This window comes from Lepidochelys kempii, chromosome 3 (assembly GCF_965140265.1).
Source record: "Lepidochelys kempii isolate rLepKem1 chromosome 3, rLepKem1.hap2, whole genome shotgun sequence".
In the NCBI taxonomy this organism is placed as follows: domain Eukaryota; kingdom Metazoa; phylum Chordata; order Testudines; family Cheloniidae; genus Lepidochelys; species Lepidochelys kempii.
The window spans coordinates 8008671-8034016 of NC_133258.1; the positions used below are offsets into that span (position 1 = coordinate 8008671).

A 25346-nucleotide genomic window follows, 5' to 3' on the forward strand; every position below is an offset into this window, starting at 1 on the left:
AAGTAATTAGAGAATGGGCTAGTGTTTTAGCATTGCAGATAGGGATGAAATGTGGAGATATTAAGTGGTGGGATCTAGAGAGGGCCTGCACTAAAGGAAGGAAGAAGTTGAAGAGGAAAAATTACTTGCTGTACAGTAAGTGTTCTTAGAGAAGTTTTGTTCACTTGGATCCCATTTAGGCTTGCATGCACCCTATGTGCACTTTGGCCTGCAGCATCCGTTGATATGATGTCTGCACACCACAGACTTTTGTACCCCCCCACCCCCGGGCATAAAAGGTGGAGCAGGCCCAACTGCTTCCGTTCCTTTGCGAATACAGAACCCCAAAGCTAAAAGACTCCACAGTAGTGGGAAGGGAGGACAGGTTGTGGAATCCACGTGAATACAACATCTCAAACATCCATGGTTACCATAAGTGACCATTCTTTTTTCAAGTTTTTGTCCACACAAATCCCACCCTAGGTGATTAGCTAGGGTTTATCACCCTAAGGAGGTTGGAGCTTGGAGTCTACTTAAATAAAGATTTCAGGACCGCTTTACCAAACTGGACACCAGATCCAGTAGCTGTAACTAACAAGTAGTGCTGAACAATAATATGTACTGAGTCTCTAATTGGCAGCCCTGCAAATTTCTGAAACAGAAATATTCCTCAAGTATGCCAGTGAGGTTGCTTGGGCCCTAGCAGATCATGATTTAATGTGAGATGGTGGAGCTAATTTAGGAGATTTTAGTTCAGGCATAATAGCTAGGTCTCTAGAAGTTGTAAATACAGACAGTACTGAAAAAGGCGGTTCTGAAGAAAGGGGTACTGTAGAGATCAGGGCCTGTGAGGGTCTCATCTCTCACACCAGTGAGAACATCATCAGTGCAAATGGTAATGAGGTAGCTGGTACCAATATAGAAAGGTCGGTGACGGAGCTCAATTGCCATGGTGCCAGTGCTGAAGAGCATGCGTCAGGCAGTAGAACTGATCCAGGTTGTAGGTCAGGCTTTGAAAAAGGAACTGTGCTTTGATGGTACCAGGAAAAGTGATTGATGCTACGTTTGGGTCTTAGGATAGTGCTCCTTTCTGCCAGTCAGCAGGAGCAACTGACTGATCCCCGGAGGTCTGTACTGATCATTTGCTACCTCTAGACAAAGTCTGAGGCCTTTTGGTAGCTATGGAGACTTAGGTACCATGGATAGCTTATCAGAGCACTGGCCAAATGCAGTTTATGAATTGCTGAATCATCTTTCAACTCATGATTCTCTGAGTCAAAAGTGCCCTTCATTGATCGCTCCAATAGAAATAATTTCAGCCAAGTGACTCGGGCTTTCTGGATCCATTTGGAGAAAGTTCTACAGATGGAGCACTTGTCAGGAATGGGGTCTTCTCCAAGGCAAAAGAGGCCTTGAGAATGCCCCTCATACAGGGGCATTGCTGCCTCATAGGAAGGGCAGGACTTAAAGCCTGGAAACCGTGCCACAGCTATAAGGTCGATGCTTCAGTACTGAGGAGTCTCAGATTTTCTAAAACCCTAGTGTTAGGATATAGATATTCAGGCCTGTCTGCAAAGGCCTGTACTTTAAGAATTCAGGTGTATTCTTATCACTTGGCTAGTTAGAGGTATAAAAGAAAGAATCAAAATCACTGTCTGCCAGTGAAAGGTCCTTCTCTTACTGTGACAGTCTGAGGCCCTGAGCTTAGGCTAAGGCCTTTGACTAAGCAACAGAGGCAGCCATAAGCTGGGAAGCGACCGGTCACATCCTCACATTCCAAACTAGTCACATTGAAAGAAGGTGCTATTGGGCTGCTAGGAATACACTCCTGTCCTGATAATGCCTATCACCTCCAGAGAAAGGGAAGTGCCTAGAAGATGTAAAAGGAAACTTAGTTTGATAGCATCCTGTCTGGCAAGAACTCACTTATCAATACTGGGATGTGAAGTCCTCACTTCTGTATTGTTTTGTCATTATAGTTCCCACTTTGCTATTGTTTGTCTGTATAATCTCTATAATTAATTTTGCTGGGTGTAAACTAATTAAAGTGGTGGGATATAATTGGTTACATAATCATGTTACAATAGGTTAGGATTGGTTAGTTACATTTCAGGAAAATGATTGGTTAAGGTATAGCTAAGCAGAACTCAAGTTTTACTATATAGTCTGCAGTCAATCAGGAAGTGAGTGGGTGGGTGGGTGGGTGTGAAGGGGGAAATGGGAACAGGGAATGGGGGTGGGGAAACTGGAATCATGTTTTGCTAAAGGGGGAAATGGGAACAGGGAATGGGAGTGGGGAAATTAGAATCATGTTTGGCTAAGGGCAGGAATGGGAACAGGGACACAGGTGTAAGGCTCCGTGGTGTCAGAGTTGGGAAGGGGGACACTAAGGAAGGAAACTGGAATCATGCTTGCTGGAAGTTCACCCCAATAAACATTGAATTGTTTGCACCTTTGGACTTTGGGTATTGTTGCTCTCTGTTCATGCGAGAAGGACCAGGGAAGTAAGTGGGTGAAGGAATAAGCCCCCTAACAACTATTTCTACTATTTTGCCAACGGGCTAAATAAAGTGAAATGTTAAGAACTAAACTGCTTCTAACTAACAGAAAAGTGCTAAAGGGTAGCAGGTGGACACAAGTTCTGTTTTACTGCCATAGGCGATAAGAAGAAACTGAGAGGCATTTGGGCCCATTCCATCCTTTATGCCCACAGGATCATGGGGAGGCACATGCTCCTAGAATGGCATCCATGTGTACAAGTATTTGAAGAACAGTAGTTCTCAGCATTGAGCACATGGAAAAAGAGAGAGGAAAGATCCTCCCAGTTTTGGACAACAGGCAAGATTCATCAGGATGACTAAGACCCATCGACTTTGAGATGCCAGCAGGCCATCCAAGAGGAGATATTGCAGTGGCAATTGGAGCTACTCTAACGGTCATAGAGTGAAGAGGTGTACTGCCAACAGAACAGATCACTATAGAGTGGATAACAGAACCCAAGGGACCAAATAATATTCCCCAAAGAGTACAGAGGTAAGAGGAGGGGGGAAAGAATGGTCAACTGTCAATGGAAGGGAAAAGACCTATGCAATATGAATATAAACTTGTTCAGTGACCAAGAGCTATTTAGAGATTTGTACCATGGACAGAAAAAATGCAAGAATGTGTTATATATAAACTTGATGCAGTTCCCAAGTTTCACGTATGTTTATTAGATATGGCTCTCGCTTGTTTTGTACATTTACTGACTGAAACGTCTAAATTTATAACTAATGCCAATTGGTTAGACTCAGGGCCATGAAACTTTAGGTTCCACCAAGAAGGGTGGCAGGGGAAGGGAAAAGTGCTTATAAGTCCTTTGTCTGAAGGAGCTGTAGTTCCATGTACACAGTATATGGTCACTGCCAAATGACTGAACACCAAAGTCAATGGACTTAATTTAGCAAATCAAAAATAGCCACTGGAAAAGCACATGTTCCCTGCCATGTTTTGATACAAGGTTGTTTCTAAAATGTCTCACTGATTTCTGGAATGTTTTCCCAGTGCTTTCTTTCTTTTCTGCTGGTCCTTGACAATCTAGCACTCTATCCTCCAGGAAGAATTTTAAGAAGCTGATTTGGAGTCAGCCCCAAGGTGCACAGGAGTCTTACAGCAAATATTATGGGTTATTTCCTAAAAGTGTTCTCTAGGTTTCACCAACCTCAACTATTTTTTCCCAGTTGGCAGGCTGTTAAAATGCTGCCACTAAACCACAGGAATGAAAGCCTTCGTGTCTCATCTATCCAAGCCCAGTCACTGTTCTTAAATATTGCCTTGGCCCCATTCCTATCCCTGTCTGCTGTAATAAATAGGAGAGTGCACTAATTTGCACTGATCTACTTTGATACAACTTAGAGAAATATCACTAGTGCCAATTGGGGTTTAAGCTCAAGTGGCCCTGCCTTCCCACATGGCTTTGAGATACAACATGGGCTGCAGCTCCCCATAGATTTCAAAGGGAGACAGACATGACCAGGATAGAATGGATATCATTAACAACATATTTTAGGGCCTACTTGTAAAGAATGTCATCACTGTGTGGTTGTAGTCAGAGGAATGACTGTAAATGGATCAGACTCCATATTTAGCCCCTCTCATTGACTCTGTATCCAATTTGCTCAATTTACAATTTCCAAAAAATCCCACAGTTAACAGCCAGTGCAAGTGACGTGGGATCTAAAAATCCTGCTGTATCTTATATTACCAGTGAAAGATTCTAAATCGTAACTCATCTGGCACTTGTAATGATATAATAGAATTCCTCTCTCCCCCCAAAAACCATATCAGCTCTGTAGTAAAAAATTGGCTTGTCCTCTCTAAAGCAAGCAGATATAACTCAAAGACAGAGATAGGACCAAATGCAGCTCAGTTACCAGAGTATAAAGCTGGAGTAACTATTGTCTTTTGAGTTAGGACAGTAATGTCTCCCTCCTCCCTGTCCCAACTGGATGGTTTAATTCTACAATGCAGCGTTAAAAAAAAATTAAAGCCCACAAGTGAGTCCTCATAATGATTTTAAATAAAGGTCTCTGTCAAAGGGGTGATGGTGGGTTAACTCTTCAGAAGCTGCCCATTGTAAAAACCTGTACATGCCTGCGACGTCGATATGCACAGCTCATTTTGAATGGATTTCTAAAAAGCGCCACTACACACACACTCCTGGCAAAGGATTTTCCCCATCTCTTACTCTGAAGTGCTGCCACCCACCTATGTGCAAAGAAATGAAGAGCCAACTCTTGCTGTAAGACCATTCTGGCTCCTGGTTAGAATATTTCCAGAGGGACTGTTTTGGTGGCTGCAAGAGAATCTCCTACCATTTCTAGGGTGTAACGCCCCATCTAGGGTGACCAGGTGTCTGGTATTTGACTGGAACACCCGGTCGAAAAGGGATCCTGGAGGCTCCGGTCAGCATAGCCAACTGGGCTGTTAAAGGTCCGGTCGGCGGTGCTCAGGCAGGCTAGTCCCTGCCTGTCCTGGCTCCACGCTGCACCCTGGAAGCGGCCAGCAGGTCCGGCTCCTTGGTGGGAGGGCCATGGGGCTCCATGCGCTGCCCCCGCCACAAGCACCGGCTTTGCACTCCCATTGGCTGGGAGCTGAGGGGGTGGTGCCTGCAGCAGGCCAGAGCAGCACGCAGAGCCTCTTGCCCACCCATCTTTTCTAGCATCTGATCTGCTGGCTGCTTCTGGGGCATGCACAACACAGTGTCAGGACAGGCAGGCAGCCTGCCTTAGCCCATCCCCCTACCCCCGCTGACCAGGAGCTGCCCCAGGTAAGCCCGTGCCCCAACCCCGAGCCCCAACCGCCTGCCCTTAGACCCCTCCTGCACCCCAACCCCCCGCCCCAGCCCTGAGCCCCCCCCACTGCATCCCAAAGCCCTCATCCCTGGGCCCAGCCCAGAGCCCACCACCCCAGCCCAGAGCCCTCATACACCCTCGCACCCAAACCCCTGCCCCAGCCCTGAGCACCTCCCCACAAGCTGAATCCCCCTTCTTCACCTCAAACCCCTCATCCCTAACCCCAGCCCAGAGCCTGCAAACCCCAGCCCAGAGCCCTCACCCCGTCCTGCACCCCAAGCCCCTGCCCCAGCCCAGTGAAGGTGAGTGAGGGTTGGGGAGAGCGAGCCACCTGGACACTAACAATGACAGACTATTCCATGGAAACCTTACAGAATCACAGAGGTTAGATGTAGAAAAGACCTGTGACGTCTTCTAATTCACTGCCCAGCTGCCAATCCAGGACTGTAACACATTTGCTTGTTTCATGTCCATCTAGTTAGTTTTAACTAGTAAGAGGAGGCCTGTGGATCACTTCAACATGCCACAAGTTACACATTTCTACAGAACTATGGAACAGCTGCACCTGAACAGCTGGAGCTTTGTGACAATGTAAGAAAAAAAGATGTGTCCGATAGCTAAGTTGCCTCTCAGTTACAACAGTTTCAGGTTGGTACAACACCGTTGTTTTCGATGGAGTTACTCATTGGCTTCAGTGTAGCATGAAACATAGATGAACATGATTTGTTGGGGAAGAGTCAAGATGGCTTTTGTAAAGGGAAATCATGCCTCCCCAATCTATCGGAATTCTTTGAGTGGGTCAACAAACATGTGGGAAAGGGTGAGTCAGCGGATATACCGCACTTGGACTTTTCAGAAGGACTTTGACAAAGTCCCTCACCAAAAACTCTTAAGCAAAGTAAGCAGTCATGGGATAAGATAGAAAATCCTCTCACAGATCAGTAAGTGGTTAAAAGACAGGAAACAAAAGGTAGGAATAAAAGGTTACAAAGGAGAGAGATAAATGGCGGGGTCCCCCAAAGATCTGTCCTGGGACTTGTGCTGTTCAACATATTCATAAATGAGCTGGAAAAAGGGGTAAACAGTGAGGTGGCAAAATTTGCAGACAATACACAATTACTCAAGATAGTTAAGTCCAAAACAGACAGCAAACAGTTACTGTACAAAGAGAACTCTCAAAACTGGGTGACTAGACAACAAAATGGCCCATGAAAATAATATTGATAAATGCAAAGTAAAGCACACTGGAAAACATAATCCTAACTACACATACAAAATTAGGGGATCTAAATTAGCTGTTACCACTGAAGAAAGATCTTGGAGTCATGGTTTGCTCAATGTAAAGTAGCAGTCAAACAGGATGTTAGGAACCATTAGGAAAGGGATACATAATAAGACAATAAATATCCTAATGCCACTATATAAATTCATGGAATGCCCACACCATGAATTCTGCACATTTGTGATGGGTTCGGTCACAGAAACCCCCTAGGGACTGCCACCTGATGTACTGAGACTACCTCTGAGCCAGTCTTCCCTGCCAGCGTGGGACTCCAGTACCCTGTCTTGTTGAGCCAGACATGCCGGTCTGCTCCAACACAGACCCAGAGTCTGAACCATGTGCCCCCAAAGCTGTAGACTTAACTGAAAACAGCTTAAGAAGTGTTCCTGTCTCTAGCACCCAGACACCCAGTTCCCAATGGGATGCAAACATCAAATGAATCCGTTTTACTCTGTATAAAGCTTATACAGGGTAAACTCATAAATTGTCCGCCCTCTATACACTGATAGAGAGATATGCACAGCTGTTTGCTCCCACAGGTATTAATACTGCCACCTAGGTTAATTAATAAGCAAAAAGTGATTTTTATTAAGTATAAAAAGTAGGATTTAAGTGGTTCCAAGTAATAACAGACAGAACAATAAGTTACCAAGCAAAATAAAACTAAAACACGCAAGTCTAAGCCTAATACATTAGAAACTGATTACAGATAAAATCTCACCCTCAGCTATGTTCCAATACATTTCTTTTACAGACTGCACTCCTTCCTAGTCTGGGCCCAATCTTTTCCCCTAGTACAGTCTTTGTTTCAGCTCAGATGGTAGCTAGGGGATTTTTCATGACTGCCCACTTTGTTCTTCCACCCCCTTATCTAGCTTTGGCACAAGGCAGGAATCTTTTGTCTCTCTGGGTTTTCCATTTAGAAGGAGGGATGGGAAAGCACCAGGTTTAAGATGGATTCCAGTATTAGGTGACATGGTCACATATCCTGGGAGACCCCAAGCCTTCATTTTTCCTGGCCTGACTCACAGGAAGGCTTGCAAGTAAACAGATCTATTTACAACCAATTGTCCTAGTTGATAGGAGCCATCAAGATTCCAAACCACCATTAATGGCCCACACTTTGCATAATTACAACAGGACCTCAGAGTTATATTTCATATTTCTAGTTTCAGATACAAGAATGATAAATTTATACAAATTGGATGACCACACTCAGTGGATTATAAGCTTTGTAATGGTACCTTACAAGAGATCTTTTGCATGAAGCATATTCCAGTTACATTATATTCACACTTATTAGCATATTTTCATAAAATCATATGGAGTGCAATGTCAACAGTTACGGTCACCCCATTTCAAAAGAGATATATTAGAATTGGAAAAGGTACAGAGAAGGTCAACAAAAATGATTAAGGATATGGAACAGCTTCTGTATGAGGAGAGATTAAAAAGACTGGGAATTTTCAGCTTGGAAAAGAGATGACTAAGGCAGGGATATGATAGAGGTCTATAAAATCATGAATGGTATGGAGAGCGTTATTTATTACTTCTCATAACACAAGAACTAGGGGTCACCCAATGAAATTAATAGGTGGCAGGTTTAAAAGAAACAAAAGGCATAACACACAGTTAAACTGTGGAATTTGTTGCCAGGAGATGCTGTGAAGGCCAAAACTAGGTTCAAAAAAGAAGTAGATAAATTCATGGAGAACAGGTCCATCAATGGCTATTAGCTAAGATGGTCAGAGATGCAACCCCATGCTCTGGGAGTGGATGACAGGGGATGGATCACTCGATAATTGTCATGTTCAGTTCATTCCCTCTGAAGTACTGGGCATTTGGCACTAGAGAGACCAGGATGGCCGTTCTTATGTAAATGAGGCACAATGGCTGTATTTTCAAAGCAGAAATATTTTAAAGCAAAGGCATTTAAAGTAAGAACAATATAGTAACTATAGTGGGATAATAATTTTATCGCACTCATTAGGTGGACCTAATGCATTAGTTACATCTGCTGGGACCTTTGGACTCTGAAGCATGCCATGTGCAGTATCACTGAAAATTCAGATAATGAATTTTTCTCTCAATGCTTAAATGAAGTACAGTATTTTAATGAGAAACTGTGGGACATTTCTATGGATGTGGTTATAAGCAATTAATTACTTGCAGATGTTTTAGCATTTCCTACATGGAACAGAAATTTAACTATCTACATTAGACCATATATGAAAACTCAATTTCTTCATACCATTGCATTATGCATTAAAACTCCTTTCTCACTCCCTATTCTCCATATGAATACATATTTATGCACACACACAAACTGTGCAGGTCATAGGAAGGCCCTGTCGTCTATCTAGGCCTTGAGAAGTCTCTCAAAGTAATTATTTGATCTTTAAATCGAGATTACTTTTTAACCATGTCCTGATGATATTTTTTTTATGGTCAGTGATGGGGTTGATTCTGGGGCCACACACCACAAAAAGGAAGAAGAGATTCTCCCTGATCTCGTCTTCAAAGGCCACAAATTGCTTTAAACGTTTACCTTCTGACTGCCAAGGTTGTACAGGGGAGCTAAATCTTGACGGCTTCCAGATATCTGAAATGGTTGAAGTGAACACATACATTAGTTTCTGCAAAATGTTAAGTACCTCTTATAAATGTGTCTTGAAAATACATAAGAGCAGGAAAGATGGTCTTGCAGTTATAGCACAAAACTGAGTTTAGGGTGAAATGCTGTCCTCACCGAAGTTTATGGCAGAACTTCTACTGATTGGACCCTTAGGTTGTCTCTCTAGCTCTGCCACAGATTTCCTGTGTGATCTTGGTCAGGTCAAAATCTCTGCCCCAGTTCCTTCAGGTGTTAAACAGAAACTATAATTTCTACAGAAAATATGTATGAGGCTTAATTCATTAGTACTGGTATTTGTAATGTGCCTTGAGATCTTCAGACAAAGAGTTGAAAATATTAACTTGATAATTGGATGAAATACCTTCAGTGTTTCAAAAAAGAGTAGTGTGTACAGAAGTACATTTCACATGGCTCTTTTTACATGGCCTGAATAGGTGTGGGTGTTTAGAATGCTAGCCTATGTGATCAGGATATGGAAATTTGTGGGTTTTGTCTCTGCTCAGGAATTCACATGCTGGCTTACCTCCCCCACCACCAAGGAAGGGTGCAATTGGGGGATGAGACCAGAGGCAACTCATCGTTTTATTCTCCCACCTGGATAGCTTAGGGCCCTGTGTGTTGTACGGTCTGCCCTCCTCATGGAGCTATTGACGCAACTGTGGCACGCTTACCCGATTGACGTTGGGAGAGCTCAGACTCCTCCTGTTAAGTTTTCCTTTCCCCGTTAACTGCTCTTTCACCGCAACCTCCTGCAGACCAGTCAAGACATCAGGACAGAAACACTTTACAAGCATCTACACTGTGATCGAAGTGTGGTTTTGCATATACATGAAAATATTTCAATACAGCCCTAATGCACCATAGAAGAAAGGAGACTTCACAATTTAATCTTTAATGTCTCATATAGTATGCTGATAGTAGGAAGTCTACAGGGAGCGGGCAAGTTTGGTCCACTAGTAACTGTTTGCTCAGTGGTATGGCTAGAATTTTACATAATCTTTAGAAGGTCACTGAGCATCTATAGCCCTGCATCTATGAGAGGGCTATATCTGTAACAGATGTGAACAGTGAGACTCCTTTTCCTAGCTGAGCTCCTATTTTAATTCTTTAAAGTAATTATATTTGACAGAGAACTTCCTTTCAATACTTAAGAGTGCAGCACACTTTATTGTTAATTTATAGGGGGCAAGCACATGCTCAGATTTGTTTTGGATAACTTTCTCTCTCTTGCTTGCATAATTTATACCCAGAAATACAATTTTCCATAAATGTGTCCCTCTCCTGTGTTTTTCCTGGTAAACAGATCAAGTTACAATACTTACGATTAACCTAATCAGTGTCTCACTTATTGATAGAACAGGCTTGGTTACGCCAATGCATAGCATGTACAAGATGACACAAGTTGCTAATGACTTCAGAAAACTTGCTTTCTGAAACTCTGGGTTTAATTTTAAAGCCAACTCCACACACAACTATCTTTTTTGAAATACAATTCTGGCAGTGCACAGTGTGTTTCAAAACACACAGAGAAACCCAGAATGGACAGTGCCCTTGATATCAAGCCTTCAATCCTACCTGTACTGCATACAATTTCGAAGGAGTAACAAGTATGTGAAAGAGCTACCATCATGCACTTGCTTCCTTCTAAGTCTGTGTCAGGACACGCTGAAGAGCTGAGGCATATACTGAAGTGGCCCTCTTGTTTATTAAGCCATTGCATGCACTGATAAAAAGATTTCTATCACAACAGTGTTCTCAGTCAGTATATTTACTGATGTCAACTCTGGCATTGGAAAAAATAATAATAAAAAAAAAAGACACCTGGCGAAGACGATCCAGGGTGAGAATGTTCTCCACTGCCAGCACACTTCGCAGGTACTTTTCAATATAGGCTTCTGAGTCAGCTGAAGCTGTGTTTTCAACATTAGCTGCCATCCTTGCTAGTGCCTCCCGCTCCTCAGCTCCCTGAGCATCCTGGGAAGAAGGAAAGAAAGGCTGCCTTGTTTAAAGGAAATATTTCCAATTAAAAAAACCCCCCAAAAATACAGCCAGCCAACCAACCAAAAAACAACACGTCTTTCCTGTACAGACCATACGAAGGCTTTGAAAAAATGGATGATGTTGATTCAACATTGAATCTTCCCCTAAATTAGATAAGAAATTAATCTACTTCTACAGTACATGCAGGAATCCCTAACAAAGACTTTTTAGGAGCTCCTGCAGCATAGAAGCTAGATGGGTGCTTCTATTGTTTTTGATGAGTACAACCCTTCAGCTGTAAAGGCTGGTTATGGTTCTCTTTCCTTGTCAGCAGAGTTTCATGGGGAGATATCACCATCAAGCAATGTAAATACTATTCTTGGGGGTATTTTGCACCACTGTGCAAGTGCAGCATTAACGTCTCCCATAGATTCCCCACCCCCCCCTCAGAATAATTGATTCTGACGGGGACTCGAGGAGGTGAAGGGAAGCCACAAGAGGGGTCATGCTGCAGTTATACCTTTCGCTAGCCAGGGGCTAATGTGGCGTCAGAAGAGGGCAGCTGGCTCACATGCTGGAGCAGCCAGCCATGGAGAGGGAGGGGGCAGAGGCCAGGTGAGGAGGCATGGAATGGGGGAGGAACAGAGCAGGGCACCCAGAGCTGCTGGGGGAGGGGACGGGTCACACAGACTGGAGTCCAGAAGGGCTAGCTGGGGGGGAGGGGAATGGCAAACTGGGGCGGGGACACAGGAGCTAGTTGGGTGACAACACTGAGTGGGAGTGGGGGGTGCAGGGCCACATGGGGACAAGAGGATGGGGAGTGCACTGCCACATGGGGATGGGGCAGCCATGCCTGGCTGAGCGAGGGTGCAGGGCCACATGGGGATAGGAGAAAGTTGGGGTGCAGGGCCAAATGGGGACTGGGACAGATGTGCCTGATTAAATGGGAGAGGTTGAGGTCAGCCAGGGTCTGCATGGGAAAAGCTCCCCAACTCCCTAACAATCCCTCCCCCTCAAAAAACCTGTTGCATACTTCTCCCAGCCACAACTCACAACCCTCCAGGTTCACCCCCAGGCTCCCTCCCAGTAATTACTTCCCTCTCCCTTAGCTCCTCCATTACCCGTGACTCTCCCAAGCCTTTGCTCTGCTTCTGAGGGGTGCGGGAAATACGGTTCTATACTGTAGTTTAAATGAATTATTACTAAAAGTTCTGTACTAATATGCCTAGTAAGGAATCTATTTGTCAAAAACATTTCCTTAATCTTTTTTGTTTTCTGTACTGTTACAGACATGCTTGCTGACAGGTATTTTGAAATAAATTACCAAAATAATTGAAACTGGCATGATTATATTATGTTATTTTGACAAGTAAAATATGCAGAATTTTTATATATTATGCGCAGAATTCCCCCAGGAGTAAATTGTCTGTCTTCAGATATTTTATAGCACTAAAGCCAGCCACATTTGGGTCTTTGCCTGCTCCCTACAACATACTAAGCTACCATATGAAGGGAAATAAAACTAAGAAAGTTGACAAAACAGAGACTACAGCTTCAGACATGCTTTGGGTGGGAGGTGTGTCTGTCTCTCGCAGTGCTTTCTTGGAGGCTGTTACTGGGCATCTGTTTTGATCAAACAAAGGCAAGAGTGGAGGCAATGAAGGAAAGTATGATGAGGCTCAGTGCTCGAAGGGTTAAAGCAAGGCATTATTTATTAAGGGACAGCCTCCACTTGAAATTTAGATTCTATTTAAAAAAAAAATTAAAAGTAGTCCGGTACTAAACCTGCTCCCGAGTCCCAGGACAAGATTTCTTAAAATATTTCTCTTCCCCATTGCTGTATGAAAGACCCACTCAAATGACGAGGGAAAACTGACTAAACACGGTAGACAATGCAGATTGCTGCAAAATGCACAACGTGCAAAAAAAACAGTTTGTCTAATCTCTGTCTGTTCTAGGAATCTTAGTTATTACTTGTAGCAACAATAGGCAATGAATATTCAACCAGATGTGAGATTTCAAGAAGTTGGTGTCCCTTTGACAGTTTCAGGCATTTTCAATTCCTAGTTATTCACCTCTGGAATATTAGAGACTATCTCAAAGGTGACTCCACAGCCAGGAATGGAACTTCGGTGAGACATTCTTCTTAGGAAGCTCTGTGCAAAACCCTATAGAGGAAGAAGGAAAGGGGAAAAAATGGTTGTTTCAGTTAAAAAAAAAAAAAAAAAGGTGTTTTAAAATAACATTTTCAACAAAAGCAAATGTTTGTATATGGCAAACAACAGAACAGACAAAACAAGCAGGCAGCATTCAAAGGACTTTAGTCCAAATAAAGACAAAATCAGTTACTTCTGTCTTCATTACAGATGTAAAAAGGGGATTATCTTTCTACACAGCAAAGTGACCTCTTAACTAGAAAACAAAGGATTGACTGGTTTGAGATGATTATTTTTTCTTTTTTGGGGAGACCCCAGGGTGACTTTTCTTGAATATTGACAAGTAAAGACATTAAATTCTTGACCAAAGAGATCGTTATGAAGAATGATTTAAGAGGGCATTGTCATTGTTTATGCTGACTTGGCACCGCGCAGGGTTAAGAACTGGATTCTTGAATTAATGCAGAGATGAGTCATTGAAAGATGCTGCTGAGTCTGAACAGCCTGGAAAAGTTATCGCTGGGGATTAAAAAAACCTAGTGAGAAGGCTGAATTTTTGTGTTGTCAAATAGACTCAGCTTGCAGAGGAAATCGGCATTGATGGCGACTCAATACAATCTTTATGATAAATGGAGCCTGCAAATGATTTCTGTGAAATGGGTTCCCCCCAGTTTTAGATAATGGAAAATTTGCCTAACTGTTTCCTTTCTGGGAAAGGCTTCGCACCTTGTCAAATATTTAGTGCTGTGCCTCTCTTCCTCCAAATACTATCAGCAGCTCAGTTGTGTCCACAGGGCTCTGCCTGGAGCTTGGCCATACCCCTTCTGGCCTCGCTTCAGACTCTGCCTCCAGTAATGCCAACAGAGGAGCAGCTCAGCACCCCCACCTTATCGGATATGGACGCTGGCATAGAAAGCCAAATTTCGGGGCAGCATTGAGCAGAATTCTCCCTCCTCCCACCATCTTCATCAAGGAATGAAGATTTTCAGGGATCATTCCCTCAATGGGACCATTCATTGAGCTCCTGCCTCCCATTTATTCCTCCCCCCGCACCTTCCATCATGGCACAACAGGCCAAATGGAGAAAATAAAAGGTCAAGAGGGACTTTCGTTCTGAGAAGCCACAGACAGCAACGTGAGCCACAACTGCTGCTAGCATACCCCTAAATGTCTCAGACTGGAAGAGAGGTCAGTTTCTAGAAACAGATGCAGTCAATGTTACTGATGGGGAAAACATAATGCAGGTTTCACTTAGGATCCATAGGCAAATGAGACGAATTTCACTAATCTACAAAACACAAGCTCCTGGCCCATGAGGAAACACCTACTAAACTCTACCCAATGTTAAATGATTGGGATTAGAGAGACTATTCACCATATTAATACTAATGATGTTGAAACAAAAGTTCTCTCCAGTATTTAGCAGCATCATACAAAAGCCATGAGAAAAAAAAATCAAATAATCTTCCAAGACACTGAAATTATCACACAGACTACTAGCAACTTGAAGCACCTCGTTATTCCCACACAGGACAGAGCAAATCGGTGTTAAGTAAACACAAGGAATCAAAACAGCAGCTGGTTGTTGCTATTTCTGATGCTTCTTTATGACAGTGTACCAAAGTAAAGAGCTGAAGCTGCTGAGGATGGGTGAAACACAGTATCCCACCTTCTTGATTCTCCAAGTCTAGTCCCCAGCAGGACTTGTGAGGAAGTGGAACTGAAGATTAATGTATAAATTATTTTGGTATCTTCAAAGCTTCTACAAAATGGACCCAGATCACTTCAACATGTCAAACAAATGTATCCAGCCAAAGAAAAACTACATCAAGAGAAGAACTGGACACTTTTCTTTTTGTTCTGTAATGCTTCTGCCTAAGAGTTAGTTTAAAGACTCTTTTTAGAAGGCCACTGTTAATTTCATTTTTCTTCAAGGGACACTTGTCATGTCTCAGAATTACAAACACACAGCTCCCATAAAATATTTAAAAATACGCACCTCCATCTCAACCCGATGTTGGCAACCTATCAAATCCACCAAAACAAGGGGTACACCAGTGTTAAAATGCTGCAGTGAAGTGAAGCACAGACTAGGAGTCTGAGCACAGGACTGGGGACCAGGAATTACTGAACTCTGGTGTAGAGCAAGTCAAAAGCTCTTTGCCTCAGGTCTCTCATCACTTTGACAGGGAGTCAAAACTCACTGGAGGGTTTTAAAAGATGTACCTGTCTCCCGTAGACATTAACACAGACACGTTTGCGTAGCACTAGCTGCATTTCTGCAGGATGGCTGAGCTGGACAGTCACTCTCACAATAAGGAAAACTCTTTCATCTGTTGCTGATCCTTTACTGAGCTGAATGCAGTTATGGACTGTGGAATCCCAGGAGGCTTCTACTTTCACCTGCAAAGGAAAGAAAGCATCTCCTCTAATACATAAATTTTAACTCAAAAAATTTCTAGTTCACCTAGAAGTGGAAAAAACCAAATGTCTGTTTTAATAAGAGGTCATTTTACAATCAATATAGTCTCCCAACAAAGATATTTGAGTTTAAAAATGGAGGTTACTTACCTGTAAGTGGAAATTCTTTGGGATCTGTGATCCCTAGCTGTATTCCACATGTAGATGAGCATGCACATCATGCACTTGAGTCCATAAATTCTAACAAGCAGTGTCCGTTGACCCAGGGCATAAGAGGCAGTGTGGGCTGACACCTGTCCAGTTCTTCTTACTGTGAATCCAGCAGGATCCGAAGAAAAGGGGACTGAGGGGTGGTAGGATGGAGGGGAATATAGATATGGACCACACATCTCAAAGAACATCCAGTTACAGGTAAATGACCTCCACTTCTTTGAGTGCTGGTCCCTATGCTTGCTCCACACCTGGATGACTGACTAGCAGCATTCAGACTGAGGAGGGTGCGAGGATGCTAGCAGCAAAGATGCTTAAATTACTGCAGTTCCCACTGTTGCATCTGCTTGAACTAGCGTACAAAATGTTTTGTATGTGTGTGAATGGAACTCCAGGTAGCCATTCTACATATGTCCAGTATCGGTACTTCCTGCAGGGATGCTGTAGCAGCAACTTGTGCTCTCATGGATTGTGCCCTTACCCCATCAGGTGGAGGGATGTGTGTTAATTGGTAGAACTTGATTCCCCCAGAAATCCACTTACATTCTCTGAGAGGATAGAGCTTGTCCTTGCAACCTTTCTGCTATGATGAGAAATAGCCTTGGTGATCTTCTGATAGGTCTGGTCCTTTTCAGGTAGAATGTCAAGGCATGTCTGACTTTGAGGGAATGAAAGCGGCTCTCTTCAGCAGAGGCATGGAGTTTCAGGAAAAAAACAGATACATGGATAGTCTGGTTGACATGGAATTCAGAAATAACTGGGGAGGAATTTAGGATGGGGGTGAAAGGAGACCTTTTTCCTTGTGAGAAACAGTATAGGGTGGGTCTGCCATAAGGATTCCCATCTTGCGCAATCTTTTGAGTGAGGAAACAGCAACTAAAAATCCCACTTTCAGGGACAAGTAGGACATAGGGCATGTTGCCAAGGGTTCTAATGGAGGTTTGGTGAGCATAGACAGGACAAGATTGTGGCCCCACTGAGGTGTAGGTTTGACCACTAGCAGAAAAATCCTGACTAGCCCTTTCATGAATCTCACTGTCATTGGGTGAGTGAAAATGGAATGTCCAGCTACTGGAGGAAGGAAGACACTGATCACTGCAAGATGAACCTGCAGTGAACTAATGGAAAGACCTGAGGGTATTTTTTTTAAAAATAGGAGAATCTAAAACAACTGGGACATCTAGAAAGCTGGGAGAAGGCTGATTATGCTGAGCCAAGGTAGAGAATAATCTCCATTTAGCTAGGTAGCATTCTTACTTTGATATCTTGGATGGGTGCTGAGCAAAAACATTCTAGTTTTGATGCCCATCCAAACACCAGGCGGAGTGGCTCTGGATTGCGGTATTCGATTCTGCCTTCTTCCTGAGTAAGAAGATCTGAAAAGGTGTGGATCCTGATAGGAGGTGGGACTGAAATTCTCAGGAGTTCTGAGAACCAAAACTGTCTGTGCCAGTTAGGTGCTACAAGCACTGTTGTGATGGATCTTTCTCAAGACCTGTGGTAGCAGGGGAATAGGAGGAAAGGCATACGTAAGTTCTTCTGTCCATGACAACAGGAGATCATTGCCCTGGGAGCTGTGACTCATAGCTCCTCTGGAGCAGTACGGGGGAAATTTCCTGTTCTTTGGGATCCCTTTGCATCCCAACTGAGGTGTTCCCCACACAGGGTCTGCAGAGAACTGTTTGCTCAGCCTGTCTGCTAACGAGTTATGAGCACTTGGAAGGTATGTGGCTTGGATGGTGGTGTAGTTTCTGATGCACCAAACCAAAGCCTGACTGCTTCTAGGAAGAGATCTTGCTTTGCCCTATTTGTTTATGTAACAGACCATGTTGCTGTTGTCTGATGTTACTCTGATATAGAAGTAAATGTATAAGCAGTTTTAGCAGACTGCCCTCAGTTCCAGTAGATTGATGTGCAGTCTGGCCTCTTGTGGGGTCCAGGTACCTTTTATGGTGTGGTTGTTCATGTGAGCATTCCAACCCATAAGGGATGAATCCGTTAGAAAAGTGACATTGGGGCAGGAGCACTGAAGGGGATTTCTACTTTCACTGGTTCTGGATTCAACCACCAGGTAAGACAGGTGATGACCCTGGTGGGAATGGCCACTCTGGTGTTGATGTGATCCTCATCTGGTGAGTAAACTGACCAAAGCCAGGCCTGTAGGCATTGTAGATGAAGTCTGGTGAATGGTGTCACATAAGTGCACAAGACCACGTGTCTAGAAGAGAAAGGCATACTTTGACCATAGTCCTTGGTCTGCAAGTAATCTGTGCTATCAGATTGCTCATAAACTGAAATCTTTCTGTGGGGAGGACTGCTCTGACAAACTTTATTGTTGTGTGGGTGTTAAAATGGTCTTTTCTTTCTTTGCAGACATCCATCCTGCTAGACGATGGAGCAGGAACAAAGTCGCCGGGTGTCGGTCAATACTGCCTCTACTGGGGCCACCTACTAAGAGCTAGTTATCAAGATATGGGAAAACTGTGTACCCTGACATCTCATTTGGGCTGCAACCACAGAGAAGACCTTCATGAATACTCCTTTGCTGTTGCTAGTCTTAAGGGAAGGACTATGAACTGGAAACGTTCCTGATCCACTAGAAATCAAAGGAACTTCCTTGATACTGAAATGGCACTCATTCTATTGCCCCTTGTTGGAGGGGGGAGTCCACCTCCTGTTTAAGAATCACCTCATGAGAGTGGTCCCTGAAGGGGATTTGTGGGGAGGGAGAGAGAGAAAACCTCTGTGGAATATCCTTAATGGACGAATTCTAGGACCCAATTCTCAGTCGTGATAGAGTCCCAATTGTGGGTGAAAAGTGAGAGGTGGCCCCCAAAGATAACGCGGGTAGAGGTAAGTGGCATCAAGAGCAGTGAAGGATATCACCGGAGGTGTCAAAGGTAGCCCTTAGTGGGTGGCTGAGAATAGGCAGATATATGGTAGCTGAAAATTGATGCCTCTGAAGCCTGATGTTTATGGGTGGATGTGGGTGGTATAATGTCTGTGGAGAGGTTGGCCTTGGCCTATACATCTGCCTCTGGTGTTGTCTCCTCAGGGCTGGGGTGTAAATTCCCATGAGGCGTAGAGTTGACCGTGAGTCTTTCAGCAAGTGTAGGGACTCATCTGCTTTCCATTAAACAAATTTGGCCTGTCAAAAGGCAGGTCCTGTATGGTGTTCTGGACCGCTTTGTTGAAGAGTGTAGCAAAGACTCATGCTTTACAACTGTGTCAGTGGCCAAGACTCTGAATGCAGTATCCACTGGAGCCAGAAGAAATGCCTTTGCCAACAACTTGCCCTCCTCTATCCAGGACTGAAATTGGCCTCTGTCCTCAGGGGGAAGCTTGTCCTTAAAGTCAGCCAGGCTAGAGTAATTGTTAAAATCATATTTTGCTAACAAGGCCTGACAGTTCATGGTATGAACCTTTTTTCCTCCAGAATGTCCAACCTCTTCGAGCCCTTGTGAGCTGGAGTGGTCTTGGGATCTTGTAACTCTCTTTGTGGCTTAATGTACCACCAGGGATTTGGGTGCTGGGTGGGAGAAAAGACATACAGCTTTTTTGGCAAGGACAAAATCACATCTCTCAGTCCTTTTAGGCATGGGGACTCATGAGGTAGAGGTATGCCAGACCACTCTGGCTGGCTCCATGATAGCCTCATTAACTGAGAGTGCCATCTTGCTTGGACCTGCAGCCTACCGAATATCCAGGAGATAGTACTGGAAGTCATGGATCTCCTCCAGTGGTATCTGGAGGCCATTGGTTATCCTCTGCAGTAGCTCCTGGTATGCCTATGGTCGTCCAGTGGAGATGGTGAGGATGGAGTGACAGCTTCAGCTGGAGCTCAGATGAGATTCCCATTGGTGCTGGCAGATCCGAATCAATATCCTCCTCCTCCTTGAACTGTGACAGATCTGGTGGGTGCCGAGGAGAGGTGTTGTATGACTCTTGGACGGATCTGGGGTGTCTGCCACAGAGTTTCCATGGGCCCCAATAAAGCCAAAAGGAGGGATCAATCAGATGGGAGAGACCTCATAGCACCGGATAACATCCAGATCTCCTCGACTCTCTATCAGGGCTCAGAACTCTAGGAGGAGATGGACTGGCTGGGGTGCCTTACTCACCTGAGTCTGATAACTGCTCTCTCCTCATTGGTGAGGTGGAAAGTATATGAGGGTGGATGCTCCTGCCCATGGGTTAGAGAAGGGATGATTCTTGTGGTGCTAAAGCAGTTTTGTCCTCCAGTGTGGCAATTTCCCTTTGGAGGACTGGGCTGGAGAGAGGAGGCTGAGGGTAAGGGAGGAATATATCCTCTGGTGTCGTGTAGGTGTCTGGTTGTCCTGGCATTTTGGGTGTTCCAGTGATCAGGACCGATGGTTCGGACGTGTCCCGGGAAATTGTAGTTGGGTTGTCCTCTGAAGGGAGGGCTGGTACCAATGAAGAGTCAGGTCCAGCACTTCTGGGCAGAACCAGCAGACGTCAGTCCTCGTGTTTCAAAGCCAGAGCCAGCAACAGATCCTTTTTCTTGCACACTGTGTCCTCCAAAATCCTGGATCTATAGGATCCACGAACGAAGGCTCACCCAGCCTGGACGGCCTTTGGGAGGGATATCTTATGGACACACCTCGACAGGGATCTGTCCTTGCAACTGTGAGAGTGCCCCCTACTCTTATGGGAAGCTGTGGAAGAAGAGCCCTTGGGCTTAGCATTTGCAGACTCTGCTTCTAAGATTACGTTGGGGGCACTACTCATCTGATGGAGCCAATGTACAGCGTGTGGGGGTGTCTCCGTGGCCTGGATCAGAGTGAGGTCTCATCGTCTTCTTCATAAGGTGTTTCCTTAAGTGAAGGTCATGAGCTTCACGTGGTTGCGGTGGAAATGAGCAACAGATGCTGCACTTTGCTGGAATGTGCATCTTATCCAAGCAATAGAGACAGTATTTGTGATATTTGTGATTTGTGGAGAAGGAGTGAGGGCAAGAGACAGTTCTTGAACCCTGAAGCTCTGGGCATAGCCTCGGATCTTGGGTAGAGCATCTCTGGTATGGGGAAAGAACAAGCTATACTAACTAACTAAACTACTATAAAATTATTTACAGGCTACGAAATAGAAAAGTTGGAGAAATCTGTGGACACAGGAATTCTGAGTCAGGGCATGCGATGGGTAAGAAGGAACTGGAGAGGTGTTGGTCAATACTTCCTCTTATGCCCTTGGTCTGGAGCAAAAGGAGAATTAATGCTCATGTGCAGGCCAACCGACATTGCTTGTTAGAATTTATGGACTCAGGGACATGTGCACCCAAGTGTTGAACACACATAGGGATCAGCACCCAAAGAAGAACTGAGACTTTTTTAAACACAAGGACATTTCCCTTTGAAAAAGAACTACCAATCTCCTAGATTTTTGACTATAACTTTTAAGAGGACAGGATCATTCCATTTTGCTCTTATGAAGACACTCCAGAAAGAGCAGAGCTGATTACAATGTGAGTCTTTGGAAGACAAATTTCAGTATACTTCACTTAAAGACACCCCCCCCCCTTTTCTTTTTTTTTTTGCTTGACAGCTGAGAAATATTTTGCCTGAACAGTGTTAAAAATATTTGGTAAAATACAGAAATCCTATTAGGCTTGAGAGGGGAAAAGGAATTTCCCTGCTCATAAAATAAAAATAAAATTATGGAAAGTTGATACTACATATCTTCAAATAATTAGAAATATCACATGGTAGCACTCTCTTTGGGTTTCTTGTTTAGAGTGCATGCAGAAAAATTTTAATAATTTTAGAAGTCTGAGGAAATTCCCAGACAAAAACAACTGTGTTAAGTTGGAGTTAAAGTTTGGAGTAAGTACCAGTAACTTAAAGGTTAAAAAAAGAAATTTACAGGAATGTTGGATTATCCCAAAACCAAGCATTACAAAACCAGGAAATTCAGAGTTAAGGTTATACTGAAAATAAATCAAAACATGCTAAGAAATGGAAATGCACCGTTAAGGCACCTAAACAACTGCAACTCCACTTTAATGTAGTTTTTTGGGGGGAATATAATAAAATTCCATTCCTAGAGAACAATTCTAAAAACAATCAGCCTTAGAAAGTACAAGAGCTGTATACTTAATGTGTCAGTCTAGATGCACTCCTGTGATGTCTAGGTAAGAGTTTGCCTACACATGAAAGGTAATCCAGAAATAGATAAGGTATGAATTAAAAAAAGATTAACTCCATGTGTGAATGCTTTTATTTAGAATAAAAGAGTGCCTTGTTGTGAATTATCTTAATCCACTTTGGAAGTGGAATAGTTATTCTGGAATAACTCCCTGTGTAGACAAGCCCTGTTAAGAAGAGGTTAATAAGATGAGAAGACTCCTGATCTTAAGCATTCTGGGCTGTTCTTTTGCTTACCTCACTCTCATAGTATTTTACAATCTGCAATTCAAAGAATTCCTCTTCCTCTTCCCCAGTGAGAGTAGCATCCCATCCACCAGGTTCTGGGTCATCAAGGTTATCTTGAGAGCTAAAGTCATCCGCTAGGAGCACAGAAGACTCAAAAATGTTAAAAGAAACAAGAACTGTACTCCATTCAAAACAGCACAAGAGTAGTGACATTAATTCTTGTGTACTGGCCAAATGCCAGTTTGGACAATTACTTTCTGCCTATGTAAAATTCCACCATAGTTTCACTTCAATAGGGTATCCTTTTTACCTTGCCTGAAACTGTTGTGTTGCATTGTACAGGGAGTGTGCTTGTGCTTTGGAAGCCTTTGGTATGAAGCGTGCTATATGAGGTCCTTCGTACCCTGGGACTTGTAGCAATGTTTGAAATCATTACAGACTTGGTCACAGAAAATCAGTTACAATTTAACAGCTAATGTGGTTACAGATTGTGTCACACCCTTGCTTAGAACTTCAGTATGGGCTATCTAGGGCAAGGAAACTAAAGCAGTTTCATCTGGAACAATTTAAAAAACAATGTGTTCCTTGTGCTAACAGCCAACGTAGGTTGGAAAACTGCTCTCAAACACAATTCTGGTTGAGCTATGTGTGGTCAGTCACCGACCTGTGGTCATGTGAGCAAGGCCTCAGTTTAGGTAGTCATTCTAGTACTTACCAGTGCCAATATCAAAGCACGCTTATATTAATTCAGTGATATTTTATATATGAAACAGTTTATCTCCCTCCCTCTTTACATCCCTTATCAGAAACTTCTCACCTTGGAAATTCCTTGAGTTTACTATTCATCTAGGCTGGAATTTTCAAAGAAACCTAAGAGTTATGTGCCCCACTCCCTTCGAAATCCCAGCACAATTTTATTTTCATCTAGTTTCAGGCTAGAAAGGACAATTATGATCATCCAGTCTGACCTTCTGCATACCAAAGGCCAGATAATTTCATCCAATAATTCCTGTATCAAGCCCCATAACTTCTGGTTGACCTAGACCATACATCTTTTAGAAAGACATCCAATGTTGATTTTAAAACTTCACATGATAGAGAATCCACTAAGTCCTTGGTAAGTGGTTACAATGGTTAATTCCTCTCACTGTAAACAAAAGAAAATCCTGTGCCATATTTATAGTCTTGAGTTTATCAAGCTTCAGCTTCTAGACACTGGATCTTTTTCTACCTTTGCAGCTAAATTAAAAGGGCTCTCTACAATCAGAAATCTTGCCATGTACCTACAGACCATGATCAAGTAACTTCCTAACATTTGCCCTGGCAAGCTAAGAGTCTGAGCTTCTGAAGTCTCTCGCTATAAGGAAGTTTTCCCAGAATCATTCTTGTAACTCTCTTCTGAACCCTTAAAAAGGATAACACCAAATTTTTGTAACGTGTGGACACCCCAACTGGACACAGTGTCACACTAATGGTCACAGCAATGCTGTATATAGAGATAACACCACCTCTGTACTCTTAGTGATGCTTATACATCCAAGGACAATGTTAACTCCTCTTAGCCACATCATCACACTAGTAGCTCACGTTCCACTGGTTATCCACTAGGACCTTTAAGTCCTGTTCAGAGTCTCTCCTTTCCAGGATACAGTCCCCCATTCCGTAGGTGTGGCCTGCATTCCTTGTCCCTATATGTATGACCTTGTATCTGGATGTATTAAAAGGCAAGTGAGCCCAGTATACCAAGAGACAAAGATCACTCTGCATAACACACACATTCTCACTTACCATTCCACTCATTTGTGTCATATGCAAACTTTTTCAGCATTTTTTTTCCAGATCTTTGATAAAGATATTAAAGAGCACTGGCCAAGAACAACGATCTGTGGGACTCCACTAGAACCATTCTTTTTGAATGATTATTCCGCATTTACAACTGGCTTTTATTGTTAGCTTCTAAGTTTTATTCCCTTTGTTATTTTATATCTCCCTTCTTCCTGTCTTTTCACTTATTTAAGGTCTACCAAACATAGGGAGTATAAAAATGTATTGTTCATTCTGTATGTAATTGCTGTGTATTCTGGAGCATTAAACAATATAGTTGGATGAAATAAATGTAGTTCGAATAGTCTTTTCACATTAATAAACCTGCCACTCAAAGAATTCGTTCTTTTTATTAGTTTGCTTCTTAGTTCCTATAATGTTATTGGCTAGACAAAGTTTGTTTCAAATGCTCTCTGTCCTCTCTTACCATTTAAGTCAAGGAAAACAACTGGAATATGGGTTTCCATACCAGGCACTGGAGTCCTAAAATATAAGATATTGACAACGGTGGCATTTAAACTGAAGCAGATTTATCCAGCACATGTACCTTATGATACAAGCCAACAATATAATACATTCTGAACAGCTGCGATTGTAGGTCAAGCCAGTGATAACCTTGGCAAATGGCTTTATTTTAATTTACTCCTGCAGGTATAGAGGGACTCAAACTAAATTGGTACTTCTTTTACACTAGTTCCCACTAAATTCTTACATTTGACCTCTGCTTTCAGAAATGTTTTCTTGCCTCTAAACTCCTATTAGCAAATTTAAAGTTTCTTTATTTACACTGACATGTACACATATTAATGCAAAAACCTCTGCATTAGTAATGCAACTGAAGGTTGGACTGTTAGTCACAAAAAGTCAAGAAATGCAAATATTAAGGTTCCAAAAGCAAGGTTAACTCTCCCACATTGCACAACTATTATGCTGGTTGTTAAACACCCAAAAAGAAAAATAGGAATAGGAAGTAGTACATATGTGCAACATGTCCAAATTAACACTGCTGTTTACATTTTAACTTTCAAATTTCCTGATATGTTGTGATTTAACGGTGCAACCTTAATGCTTTATTCTATATTATCCCTTTAATTTCCTATATTTATAACACATTTTAGAAAGACTTTGTAAGAAAAA

At 43.0% G+C, this 25346-nt stretch overlaps 1 protein-coding gene across 5 annotated transcripts in view; it reads right to left on the reverse strand.

Annotated features, from left to right (window-relative positions):
* KIF13B (kinesin family member 13B) overlaps positions 1-25346 on the reverse strand; it is a 207138-nt gene that overhangs the window by 30816 nt on the left and 150976 nt on the right. For 4 of the 5 annotated variants that reach the window (XM_073335651.1, XM_073335648.1, XM_073335649.1 and 1 more), the window contains 7 exons: positions 24637-24692; positions 22395-22519; positions 15592-15768; positions 13285-13377; positions 11051-11203; positions 9901-9978; positions 9143-9196 (listed from right to left, as the gene is read on the reverse strand). In XM_073335651.1, coding sequence (XP_073191752.1) covers positions 9143-9196; positions 9901-9978; positions 11051-11203; positions 13285-13377; positions 15592-15768; positions 22395-22519; positions 24637-24692 — 736 coding nt within the window. The remainder of the gene's footprint in view (positions 1-9142; positions 9197-9900; positions 9979-11050; positions 11204-13284; positions 13378-15591; positions 15769-22394; positions 22520-24636; positions 24693-25346) is intronic. The other variant, XM_073335650.1, reaches the window with a different exon arrangement.